The sequence below is a fragment of the Anopheles darlingi genome, chromosome 2 (genome assembly GCF_943734745.1).
Source record: "Anopheles darlingi chromosome 2, idAnoDarlMG_H_01, whole genome shotgun sequence".
Classification (NCBI taxonomy): Eukaryota; Metazoa; Arthropoda; class Insecta; order Diptera; family Culicidae; genus Anopheles; species Anopheles darlingi.
In genome coordinates, this window is record NC_064874.1 from 34,056,316 (window position 1) to 34,069,402 (window position 13,087).

General features: G+C 46.6%; 2 protein-coding genes across 3 annotated transcripts in view; both read right to left on the reverse strand.

Moving 5' to 3' along the window:
* LOC125949133 (choline O-acetyltransferase) overlaps positions 1 to 13,087 on the reverse strand; it is a 32,441-nt gene that overhangs the window by 4,430 nt on the left and 14,924 nt on the right. For both annotated transcript variants that reach the window (XM_049675883.1, XM_049675882.1), the window contains exons 2-4: positions 847 to 926; positions 303 to 661; positions 27 to 204 (exon numbers count right to left, since the gene is read on the reverse strand). In XM_049675883.1, the coding sequence (XP_049531840.1) occupies positions 27 to 204; positions 303 to 661 (537 nt within the window). In that variant the 5' untranslated portion in view covers positions 847 to 926. The remainder of the gene's footprint in view (positions 1 to 26; positions 205 to 302; positions 662 to 846; positions 927 to 13,087) is intronic.
* The window catches only part of LOC125949157 (vesicular acetylcholine transporter), a 2,846-nt gene continuing 2,299 nt past the window's right edge, over positions 12,541 to 13,087 (reverse strand). Inside the window, exon 1 of the mRNA XM_049675912.1 lies at positions 12,541 to 13,087. This exon is cut by the window's right edge and continues 2,299 nt beyond it. The gene's annotated coding sequence lies outside the window, so the exon portion shown is untranslated.

Here is a 13,087-nt window from a genome sequence, read left to right on the forward strand (position 1 = left end):
GCGATTTCGACCGGCAAATAACTTACGTGCTTCCGGCAACTGACGATGACATGGGCATCACTCTGTTCACCACGCGGTGGCAGATACTGGCTGTCACGTGGATTGCCCGGACGTCGGCAAGATCCCAGAAGCCGATAGTACTGGGCCATGCAGAGGGGCTGTCCTTTCTCGCGAGATGTTGCCCTTTCCTGTTTGAGACCGCCACTGGAAATCGAGCGGTATGTTGTACAACATCATTGCTGGCCTGATCAAGTAGCTAGCTGTTGTACAGCAGACAGACAGAGAGCTCGTATCGTGCTTACCTTTCAAGCATTTCCTTGTGTTCCATCAGCTGATCGATGAGCTGGGCGGCGAAGCGGGCCAGATCGTAGACGGTAGTGAATTTGCGCGGCGGCAGCACCATGCCCGGGTTCGAGTTGATCGGTAACGGGAGCGGATTGTCCATGTACATATCATTCAGCCAGTAATAGTACGCCCAATTGTCCTCGGATTCGCGCTTCTGCAGTAGGTACTCCTGCAGTGCGGGTGCGATGGTCGCACTGAACTGCTTAACGATCGTCTTGGTTCGTTCGTGCTGTTGCGCCGTGACGATCGGTTGAAGCACCCGGAGATACTCGGTCATCGTTTGCTCCACCGTCGGTACCGGTACCTTTGGCAGCATCTGAAAAGTACAGACGCCAGTCAAAACGATGAGTGATGTTTGAAGTAACAACAGGCAATGGCTGCGGTAGAATTAGTGATCCGTCTGCGGGATATTGTTTCGGTTTGGCATGCCGGTGCTCGCACTAGGTGGTCTGGTGGTCACCGATGGCGTGGCCTTGACCTCGCACTCGCCAATTCGCTCACCTGGGGGAATCCAAATTCGTCCACTGCCTCCGATGTCGAGAGCCATTTCTTCGGCAACTGAAGTATGGATTCTTTCCATCCTGCATGACGATGAGTTCGGTTGATCGTGGATGTTTGAATGGGATACCAGCAGCGCCAGTTGACGGCGAATGTGATGTGGGTTCATGAGGGTTTTTTTTTTGTAGATGGACATGAAACCGGCGATGCAACGAAAATGCCATGAAAAGGTACAGATAAAGATAGAGATTCTAATTTGATGTGTGGTTGCGATTTTTAGATGTTCTAATGTTGTACAGCAATACCCCTTTGAAGTTCTCTTCCTGAAGCAATGACTATTTTGTCTAAATCCCTGCCCCAAGAATTTAATAACTAATTCAATCTAAAACAAAACGAAACGATTCATCTCCGGGATTCATTGGTCCACACTTTAATGAAGCATATTTGATGTCTACCCCACCGACAGAGCGAGACGCAGCTTCGCAGTAAATTCTGCTATAACCACCCCCCCGGTTCGGAATTATGGTTCCACCGTGGCCACCACATAAACCATTCCCTATCCCTGTTGGACAGGCGGCAACGTATCCCGCTGGGGGCCACCAACTGACGGATGAAATCGTTGCAGGTGACGTGGCGCAGAATTGTTTGCTTTATGAAACGCATAGCGGGCGGTCGACAGCGTGTGATGTCCTATGCCTGCCGCGGCAGGCCCTCCCTGCAAACGGGATGCCGGAAATGGTTGCCGCTCTGCGGACGTGTTCTGCGGATGAATGAATCTTTCGATCTCCCCTTCAGCGGTCGGTAAAGGTCGCACACCTAGGGGGTGAGCTATCGGGAGGGATTTACGTTGGATGGGAAAAATAGCATCCAGGATGAGTGGGACCGGGTATGTCTGGTCTGTGCTGAAGAGGGGAGGATAAACTTATTTTTAGCTGCTTTTTTCACCTGCTGCGCTGTTCGCTGAAGGTGTTTCCAATGACAATGGTGATACTAGCTCGTCGTGCGAAGTGGTTGTCGAAGGAATTCGTGGAAAATAATTCGCTTCACACCAGTATTTTGGATAGGAATCCATCCGACCGAGAGCCAACCGTAAAACATTAATTGAGTGTTTGAGATAGTTCAAAATGATGTCACGTTATTATTAGGATAAAATTGTTCTCAGTCAATTTCAATTAACCTTTCCGAAAGATTTGTTTTTGTTGGAGATACGGTGGTCATAATCCCTCTTAAAGTAGTTGAGTGTTCTGCGAAGCAGTAGCGGGCCTTGAGCGATCAAGGATAAACATAGTAACCTATGAGAAGTGGAAATCTCCGCAGGATGGACTAACTAGTTGCCAGCCATCGATGAAGATGTACGGAAGCCCTGTTCGCTACTTTTCGAAGTCAGGACGAGAAGTTCCTTTATATTAACCACGGACGCACGGAGTAGAGCTCACACTCGTAAGTAATGAAACTCAATCCTTTTTACTGAAAGTTGGTGCGAACGGCATGCCTTCCACTTTGTCGTCCATAGTTGGTTGGAGTATGGTTGACCAAACTGGCAAAGTTGTGGGATTTTTAGTGTCAGCAAAGTTGCTCTTCAGTCGTGGTCGCTCTCGCAAGAGGCTGTAACTGAAAGGTGATTGAATTTTACTTCCTTCTAGAGTTCCGGCGGTCCCACTCTGGAACTGGCACCGATCAGCTAATGGTAATGGTTCTGATCCGGTTCGGGCCTTTTCTGTCTTCGTTACGGTTACCCTCGAACCGTACGTCTGCAAGCACACGCCTGTGCAATGCAGCGAGAAAATGGAAAACTTTTCACCACCACCAAGGATTCTGCACCCTCGTGATCTGACGGTCGGTTATGCCGTCAGATGCTGAGGACGCTATGCCCTATTGTAGAGCAGCACACATGTCGTTACCGGTGAACAATGCGTTTCGCTTCGACGTGTACTATCAGCTTTAATCTAATCCAAAGTATCCCAAGGAGGTAGTCCGGTTGGGTCTGCGACCCGACCCATTTTGCCAGAAGCGAATTCGATGATACTTGAGTGATTTCTTTGGAGCACGGTTCTACCCACAAGCCCCAGATATGCCCAAGGACATTACGAGCTCGAGTGAAGAACGGGAAGCCACTGGAGCTGAAAGAAAGGAAACCCGGATGTGAACCGGAAGGCATCGAGTTCAGTTGCTTTTGTAGCGTTGTTTTTTCCCTTTTTCTTTTTTCGCTTTACAACCTCCCTGGGGCTATCCGATATACTGCCTTTATTGGTCAATTCCTTCTTTTGTTCGGCGCTAGAAACGGGTTCTGGTTCCTCCAATTGTGCGCATCCGGACATAAAAGGTTCGCACATTTCGAGTATCGGAAACGGAGTTTTCTGTAGATTCTACCACCGGATTCGATTTAAAGCAAGCGAATTCGGAATATATGTAGCTGCAGTGCGGGGTCTGCATCGAGACTAACGGGGAATTAGTTCGATCGATCGTTCCATTCGGCGTATAAAGATGGTGTCCAAGGCGAGTGGTTTTTTTCAATTTAAATCCTAAGGACTAATTTTTCATTTATAACAATATGAGATCGTTGTTAGCGTATGAGCAACACGATGAACAACAAATTTTATAAACTGTAACTTTTCTTCGTATTATTAGTGCCTGATACAAAATCTATAAAAATATTTGTAAAATTGGCGTACTATACTTAAAGTTATGTATAGATTTGTAATTCTTGCAATCCACAAATCACTTAATAGCTTCCCTATTAAACTTTTCTATAGGATTCTTTTCAATATGGCTTCAACTTTTCGCTAGATGAAAACGTATATTAATAGACCATCCAGCGCGGATCTTTTAAAGGAGCCACCAGACATACGGTTGATTTGTTGGCTTCACTTCGCGGCCTATGTCCTTGGTCCATGAGGGAGCGTATCCTGCTGGTTCTATTCGCGCAAACGCGGCCTTCCGCTCCGTCGTGTGCCGATTGAAATTGTATATGGACACGTGTATGGCCCGGTACCGAATGAAATCACTGTGTTTGGCAACCTGTCTCGCATACCGTTGATACGATGAAACCGGAACCAGTTTGGGGCCCCCAATCTACCTAATCCATCCCTGCCGCTAAATGGCATACCTTAATTTGATAGACCGTTGTACCCTCGAGCCTTTCGGACGTGCACCCTCTACGCGAAGGGAAGCTGCGTAACTGCTTTGCCACGGTTGGCATTAACCAGAAAGCATGTTATGTTGTTATATTTTCATGGGTTTATTTTAATGTATTTTACATGTTTTCCTGCTTGGCAACAGAATATGAAATATTTGGTAGTAAGTTCCATAGATGTATTAGAGACTTGGTGAGTTAGATAAGGAGAACTGTATTATTTTGTATTACACAAGTTTTCCTGAAATATACTAAACTTCTATTCTTGCTTTATAAAGAAAACTATTATTGCTCATGTCGAAAGCACACCAACGGGGGGACGCCTTTTGTACATCGCTACGGTATCCTGTGGCACACTTAAGGTAACAGTTAAACGAGCCTCAAACTGTTTCGCTGCCGTCTGTTTTGGAAGGAGCTGTACAGCGGCATCAGGTTCCAATGTTGCCACCAGCGCCTCGGGTGGTACGGTATGATTACTACCACAGTCAGTCCACAGCCTTCAGGCGCCCCTACAGGTACTGCCGTGCCCTTGCCACACCACCTTGGGTCCCCTACTAAACTCAACTGCTCAACTTTCATCCTTGGCATCCATCCGAGGGTGATGCAAACTGTGAACCGCCCAGGAATGAACAACGGAGTACCGCTGGCTGGCAACGGCGTAGTTATTGTTTTCGCAACCAGCCGCTGTTGTTTGGGTGTTGGGTTGTTTCCATCCCGAGTGAGTTATTCTTTCTTGAGAACGACGAGACTCCTGGCGCTTCAGGAGATGGTCGAAGTCTTTAAAAACGAATTTACTCGTCTTTTCCGACTTTAAGCAAGTTCTGATGCTAAGCTAAGAAAGACTCCGCTGGGAGGAAGTGCACGATTAAAGTAGATTCTTGCTTCCTGCGAACCGTGTTCTGGTTCTGCCTTGTGTAGGGCGTTTACTATCTCACAGAACCACGAACCAAGCGTATTAATTTGTTTCTGTTGCGTCCGTTGTATCCATCCTGAGTGCCGAGGAAAACGCTTATTACCAGACAGCAGACGATCGTAATTTTGAGTTGTTGTCGGACACCAAACTACTCATTCCGGTTGCTTTACGATTTAACCAAAAAGGGAATGCAACGTAAAATTTGTTCCAACAACAACCCCTAGGAACAAGTCCTAGACACGTCAGTACGGCACGGTTTGCGGTCAGGGGACACAGAAGAAGGAGGATGGCAAATGAACCGGGAGCAAAAAGAATTCACCTTTTCACCCTCCGGCTCGCTGGTTATGTAGTACGAATTCCATTAGAGTTAATTAAGATATTGTTACTAATGCTGTGTGCTGCCGGTCCTCCGAGTTCCGAGATCCGAGAAGGGTCCGAGGGATAAGCTATTCATGAGGACGTTCCGTGTACATACTTTCACGTCAAAGTACCAGCCGTTCGCGCTATCACCGTCCATGTTCAACGTTCATGTTTTCGGTGTGCTGCGTTCGGTGGCCCCGAATAGGTACCGGATTCGTTTGAGAGACGCGTTATTTGACTTCACTTCCGGGGTTTAGGCGGGTTTTGCTGCCTTAAAGATATCGTCACGATTTCGGTCGATTTAGTCGCTTTTTCCTGGATTTATGTGGGACGAAACTGACCGACTTGTTGTGGCAACATGGGCCAATGCGATTTCACGAGCCAGCACGTTGCTGCTGGTGTAACAGGATGTGAAATATCGATTTTTGGAGGCGAGTCAGAGTTTCTACCGATTGAGGTCGAGTCGCGAGCGGGGTTTTGATCTAGGAAGTTCTAGTTAGGGGTTTAGGCGACTAACGCCTAATGATGCTCCTTAGTCTCTTCTCGTATTGAACGTTGTCGTGTTCACTATTGAATCGGTTGGAAAGTTTAGCATTTATTCCGACCAGTATGCTCTAACTTGGTGGATTGGATGTTTAAATCAAATTGCGAGTGTTTTCGCCTTCAAATAGTCTGACCTCGCAAACCAATAAAAAATCAACCATATCCAATTAAAAATCATGCCAGACACGCAGGGTGCAATTAGCGTCGAAAGTCCTGGGACGGGCGAAAAACGGCCACCCACTTCTCCGCACCACCACCACCACCACCAGCAGCACCACAAGGTCTCGGTCTCGGAACCACAACAACCGAAGAGCCACGGGACCGCATCTAACAACCTGCTCCTAATGGTGTTAATAGAACCGAACCGTGTTAAATGTAATTCAATTTGTTCGTACATCGGTCCGGTCCAACGCATGGCGCACCATGCTTGGTGCTGCTGCTGATGATGATGATGGCGATGGCGATGATGAACAGCTAGCGGAGAGTCAATGTATCCAACCACATGCGTGTGTGAGCTGTAGAAGATTGGATAACGAATACCAGAACGGTTGGGGGTTGGTAGTGCAGAATACTTTAAGAGATTAGCTGGCAGCCGTTTGGCTAAGGTTCGAAAGGAAAGACATTTGTACGAAAGGAGTAACCTCTAGCCCTAGATTCCCTCATCTGTTAAGGCGCAAGATTTATGTATTTCAACTGCTCAAAACCAAAGTTTATGGTCGACCTTCCTCTAGCTCTATGCTGCATGCTCATTAGGCATGTTAACATTAGAATAACAGACAGCCCACTCACACACACCCACCCCACCAATCAAGTGGTTACGAAAAAAGGGGTTTGCTAGCATTCTTCGAACTGCTGCTCGGGAACCGGGGGAACCCTTCTGAACCTTACCGCCATCTGTAACGGCACCATCTAGCGATTGCGGTCCCGCTCTTGACTTCTGTATGGTGCCATAATTACAATCAGATAATCAGCGGTCGCACGGATCGAATCGGTTCCGGGGCCCAACACCAGTTCCAGTCCTCTCGGTCCTCCCTACCCCCCCTCGATTGCTGCTTAGGGGTGGGTGGTGGGTGGCAGCACGTGCCAACCAAAAAAACGCCGGGACTGCCTGCCTATTGTGTGCCGCAAAGGATATCTCCATCATTTCGGTAATGGCGTGGCACAATCGGATTGGTTCCGTCCTCTCGAGGCCATATAGCATGCCGAACATGGCCACGTGCCACCAATTGTGCCACGGGTGCCATGCCAAACGGACCGAGGTCGTATGATCAATCGGTTCCCCGCAACCGATGGGGTGGGTGTTCCCCCCGTGTGTGTGTTGGTAGGACACCGAATTACCGGTGCTTAATTGTGTCGGCCTGTGATAAACTCACCGTCCCTCTCTCTCTCTCTCTCTCTCCCCCCATCCATAAAAAATACTAACCCCACCTCCAACCGACAGCGGCTCTAATTAAACTCCAATTTATAATTATTTATCTTTATTCAACGTTCGGATGCGAGACGCCGAAACGCCGTTAGCAGCTTCCGCAGGGTGAGCGCAAAAAACGGATGCGGTACGAATCCCGAGCGAAAAAACTAGGCCCGGAATCCTGGAATTTTCCCCAGGATTTGGGCTGTTTACGTTTTTAATTTATTCATATCCACGGGGCTGCAAATGGTTCGGACATTTTGCACAAATCCTCTTCTCCCTATTCTCTGGAGGGACCGGTACGGCGTTTCCTTTTTTTTTTCCCCTGAACGGGTTGGCACACGGAAACGGAAATCGATTAACATGAAACGTACAATACAAGACAGGGGGAGGGAAACGAAGGAAGTGCTCGCTGTGTCTGGATGGGGATGCTGTTTAGGACATTATGTTTGTCTTTTGCAGATGAATCCGACAGGAATTTGCTATGTTGGTCTACATTGTTGTAGTGGTTGGTGTACACTAATTACCCCTTGCAGACAATGGAAATGTCAGATAGTGTCTAATGTTCATTGTAATACATTGTAAAACATCCTATCAAACATTTTAGTAAAGAAAATAACAGTAACCAAATGTTATTAATGGCAAATTATAGACATTTTTGCAACTTGCCATTAATCTTAAAACAAAAAAAACTCAGGAAGATCAAAGAATAGAATGGTAGTGTAATGGAGACGTTGTGGGTATATTTTTCATGTTGAACTAAATATATTTATTTCAGTTTATTACCATCGTTCGTATTACATTGTCCATTCGACTTCTTTCGACGCCCTCTATCTCTCTCTCTCTCTCTCTCTCTCTCTCTGCCTGACCCTCTTGAACCTACATGATTTTCGCACGGCTAGCCATCAGTACTACACTCACTCGCTGAGCTTAACCATCTCCCGCCATCTTACACCACGTTTTTCATGCACCATCTTCCGCTTGCTCCAGATGTTCCACTGTTTTTTCTATCTTCATTCGTTTGCCTCTTTCATTCTGCCAAACCTTTGCCTTTGCTTTGTGGTTTTTTGTTTTTTTTTCTTTTGCTTTGTGTGTGTTTAAATCGTTTCAACCATTAAATACAACTATTATCAATAGAAGGATCTCAGCGATTTTTGTTTTACTCTTATTTGTTGTTCGTCATTTCTTAATATGTTTGTTGTTTAGCTTTTGGTAGTCACTAATCGCTCACTAAGAATGCTGGATATGTCTGTTTGTGTCCGGTTTGCGGGTGTTCCGCTCACTTTCCCGCCTGACAAGACGGATTTCATTGATATGCTTTTGGTTTAGCTGTGCAACTGCTATTGTTTCCCCTTTTTTTTAATAGAAGGTGCACCATCACCGTGTTTTACCCCATAGAAGAGTGGGTGTATGTGTGTGTGTGTACTAGTAGTAATCTAACTTGCCCCTCCACACCCCTGTAGCCTCTTGGATCCTTTCGTGTTTCCTGGTTCTTCCATCGAATTTTCGTGGAACCGTAAACCGTGTTGGTATTACCTCACCGAAAAGGCAGTTTGGTTTAAAGTTTCGAAGTGCTTTGCGTACCGGTCCGGCCGGAAACGGTTCCAGCGTACCGATGGCGTACACGGAGAGTATCGGTAGCAGGAAGGAAGCGGGAGGGTAGTGTAAGTAGTTTTGTTTTGTTTTGATGTTTCAAGGATTTCCTGTTGGCTGTTGCTTTCGTTAAAGAGAGTGGTCTATATCGGGGCTGCTTGATGATTTTAATTATGTTTAACTTTTGTTTAGCATTTAAACATTTCATACCTCCTATGTAAGTTCTCGGGTTTGTTTCTTTTTTTTTTTTGTTGAATATTTTCAACTTTCATTCTTCTCTCCTCTATGCCCTTCCGTCCGTCGATATCTCGATTCCTTTTCGGTAATGGTGTATAATTAATATTTGTATATTTCATTGAATCTGGCCCCCACCCCTTGCGCTGGTTCCGGTGTGGGTGTGTGTAGCAGGGGTTAGGCGACATCCTGCCTTACTCCACCGTCGGCCTTATCGGTCATCGGCTTATCATCAATAATTGCTAAAATTGGGAGCGAGCGAATGGGTGGGTCGATACGTGTACGTGCGTGTCCCTACTCTTACTCAACGGCTTATACTGAATGTGTTTGCCTCTGCGTTTACCTTTTTTATTTACTCGCGGCTCTCTGGCTATGCGTTTGTAGGGATATAGAGAGAGAGAGACAGAGGTTAGAGGTGCAGCGACTATTTGTCGCTCACACGTCTGCCTAACTAGCTAACACTAGCTGAGGGGAACGAATGCGCGAACGTAACGAACAGCCAAGCATATTCCCGGGCCCTCACCGGGCTGATTGCAACTGATTGTTGCCAATGTGTTGTGATTATACATTTTATTGATATACTTGTCAAACGATGCCACTATACGATAGCAAACGAAATGCACCAGCTTGCCTGGCTGCTGCTGCTGCTGCTGGCATATAGAGGATCAATGCAATGATCAGCCTACGCAGCGAGCGAGCCATTGCCGATTCTTGATCACCGACTGAACGATGCTAATAAAGAATGTCACGATAAGAGGAGGGCATAGTGTGTGTGTGTGTGTGTGTGTGAAGAAGAAGGAGCCTTACAGTACATTATCGCTAAACTACATCGATATTTTCGTTCACTTTGTAATGGATCATCAGTCAAACGGTTCTGTGGATCTGGCTGGCTGGCTGGCTGGCTGACCGATTGAGCGAACCAGCCCCAGACAGTAGGTTATTACACGTGGCCCGGCACCCGGCAAAGGTTTTTGAGGGGTTCGCCTTGAATACATACAGATTAGCGAAGTCGTTCTATTGTTTAACGATTTGAAGTAATATAGTATTCCTCGCCAGAACTCCAACAACATAGTATGTACAGCAATCGCTTTAGGGGATGGGAGGAGAGTAATAAATAGAGGATCTAAATATAGTGATTGGTTATGAAAGTTATTGCGCAAAACTGGAGCGTAAACACAATGGTTTGCCGTTTTGACCGAAATTAAAACCACAACGCCAGGGTAACAAATCGGCTCTTTAAACAATACTGATCGTTTCGTAATGACACCTGCACTTACTCTACTTTAAAGCATTGCCAACATAATATAACGCAACAACAGACGGCAATCAAAGGCGAAGGCAGCAAATGAAGTGTTTCATTGCTCGAACAAGCCGCGCCACGGCCGCGCCCGTGCGTGCCACAAAGGGAATAATACTCTAGAGAGAAGGTTAAACGTGATTCGTGAAGTCTTTACTTATGTGACATATTTAACTAGAACTTTGCGTACTAACAAGTGTCGATTTTTGTTTTGTTGGGTATTTGGGATACACACCGCTACAAACTACACCTTCAATGCCCGGGAGTGGTCGAAGGGGTTTGTTCGATTTGTGTTTTTGCTGCCTACGTTTTACCCTCTCGGTTGTTTGCACCGATTTTAATTAATGCTAGTTGTATTTTTAATACTTTCCACTGTTCCGCTGATCGCTGAACGATCGGTGTTAGACCCACTTGCTCTGCCTGCCTCGGCCATTTCCCGCCATTTCATTTACATGCTGATAACATTCACTCACAGACACATACATCCGTACACACACACACACACACACACGCATACGTACAATCATACATTCAACAACACATCTTCGCGTCACCTGGAGAGTGTCCTTTTCCATCCAGGGCATCCGGAATAGGTTCCTTCTCTCATCTTTATGTTGCGTTCTACTGCCCCACCTTCTATGCTGAATGGTGGGAATGTTTTAGGATGCATGGAAAGAGTGGTGGTTCTCCTTCGCCGAAGCGCAATCGCGCTAGATGGATACCGTAACGTAACATGAACTCCCCAAGTTAGCATACATCGTTTTGTTTACAGCTTGATTAACATCTAGGCACAGTTTAGATCGGGGATTAGATGATTGAATGATGGGCAATGATAATGATTGCAGGCGTACGAGTCAACAGGAATATGTGTCACGCAATCACCTCCCTCTCGGGCCAACTATACCTCGGGCCCTCTCTCTCTGCGTCTAGCCTCGCGCACGCTTATTTGGATGTACTTATTGCTTTTGACCGCGGTGGATGTCTACCGTGAGCTCAGACCACTCACACTGCAACACGGCTATAACACGAGGGGGGGGATTAAAATTTTCAATTTCCATCTATCTAATGCGCGCGATATTGCCTTCCATGATGAGCAGTGTCCACTTTTTCGTTGTTGCAAATGTTTCGATCGAGACACGACGGTATGTAGCTTACGTGGAGTCTGCGATCCAAAGGACGAGGAGCTCATCGGCAATTGGGCGACGTTAGTTAAAGCGCCAGAGTAGCGGGTCTAGAGAGATAGCGAGCGGTCAGTGCCCGCGTGTTTTGTGCGTTATACAACATATATTGTACAGAAACAGGAAGCAAACGACCCCGTGCGGGGTGGTGTAGTAGTGTGGAGCGGTAGAAGAAGAACAGGAGTGAACCATTTTCCGACCGTCGACGCGACCGCGGACACCTTTCCAAGTGTTCCAAGCTCCGCGCCCGTTTCGCAATGCACAGTAATGAGTCTAAATTGTGATTAATATGCGACCATGCGAGTCGACTCGCAACGTGCGCTCCGTTTGCGAGCCGCCATGTAGATATGTACTTAAAAAACTAGCATTAATTGTGTTGATTAGTGTGAGTCCCGGGTTGATTCCGTTTTGCTGTTGTGCGAACATTCGCCACAGCCATCAATCCCGGCAGTAGTATGTACAAAATTGCGAATCAGCGTTCCGCTATTCTCGGCCCAAATGCGGTGCAATTGCCGCGCAAAGCTGCCGCAGCAACAGTGCGTAACGTGGCCTCGATTGAAACCAAACAACAACTCAGAGAGACGTGTCTAGGTGCCTTCTGGCGAGCTTTCGCTAATTTCGCGAAGAAAATCAGGGTGCATGATGCTTGATATGGTAGGTGTTGCTGATAGGTTTGAAGTGGCCCTACCTGGCCTGGGACCGTGCACAGTTCTACCGAAGTGGTTGTTATTGCTCTGTATAATTGAATGTAACTGACTGATCAACGGAAAATTGCTCGTCTCTACTGATATGGTTTGTGATGTACAGAGATGTAATTGCGTTTCGGTTTGCAGCCGCAGATGCAGCCGTGCATTCCGTGTAAGGATGCGTCCTTACGTCTCCCTTTTGAACCTTTTCCCTTCACTTCATTTGTGTATGATACATCGAAATGGTTAGAAGTAGCGGAAGGACAGTTTGTAAGATGGACAGATAAATACTTAAGTACACCTTAAGGGCCAACTGTCCGCGGCAACACCTCCACTGCTATTTGCTGGTAGGAGGTGAACGGATTCATCGAAAGTTTCCGCAAATTCCGTTTACTGGACCTGCAGGTCCGAAGCAAATGATGTGCACTAATATCCTCGGGAGTTTTGTGCATCATTCGCCCCGGGCCGGGATGCCGCTTTAAACTAGTTTAATTGATTCCATGAGAGATATGGCCCGGATGCTGACGATGATGCCAGCCTATTCCCGGGGCGTAGTGGGTTGCTTAAACGGAATGTACAATGAGAACGGATACCAGTGCGTGTGTCTAGACAAGACAGCAAAAGTGGAGCGCACTAATCATTTCTACAGAGGGTGCAGTACGGCTACAGGGATACGGGATGCTGTTGATGCAGATAATGATATCTGTCTGGTGGTGGACCGACGCCTGACGCCGGTCCGTTTACTTAAGCCTACAGGAGGAGAGTATATCTATGTTGATGTATGTATATATGTATATATGTATGTATATAGCGTTCATAGCATATATGTATAACTCTTCCACTATATAATATCACTTTTTGGTAAATTCAGGCGAGCACTGGGCTCTGATATGTATCGT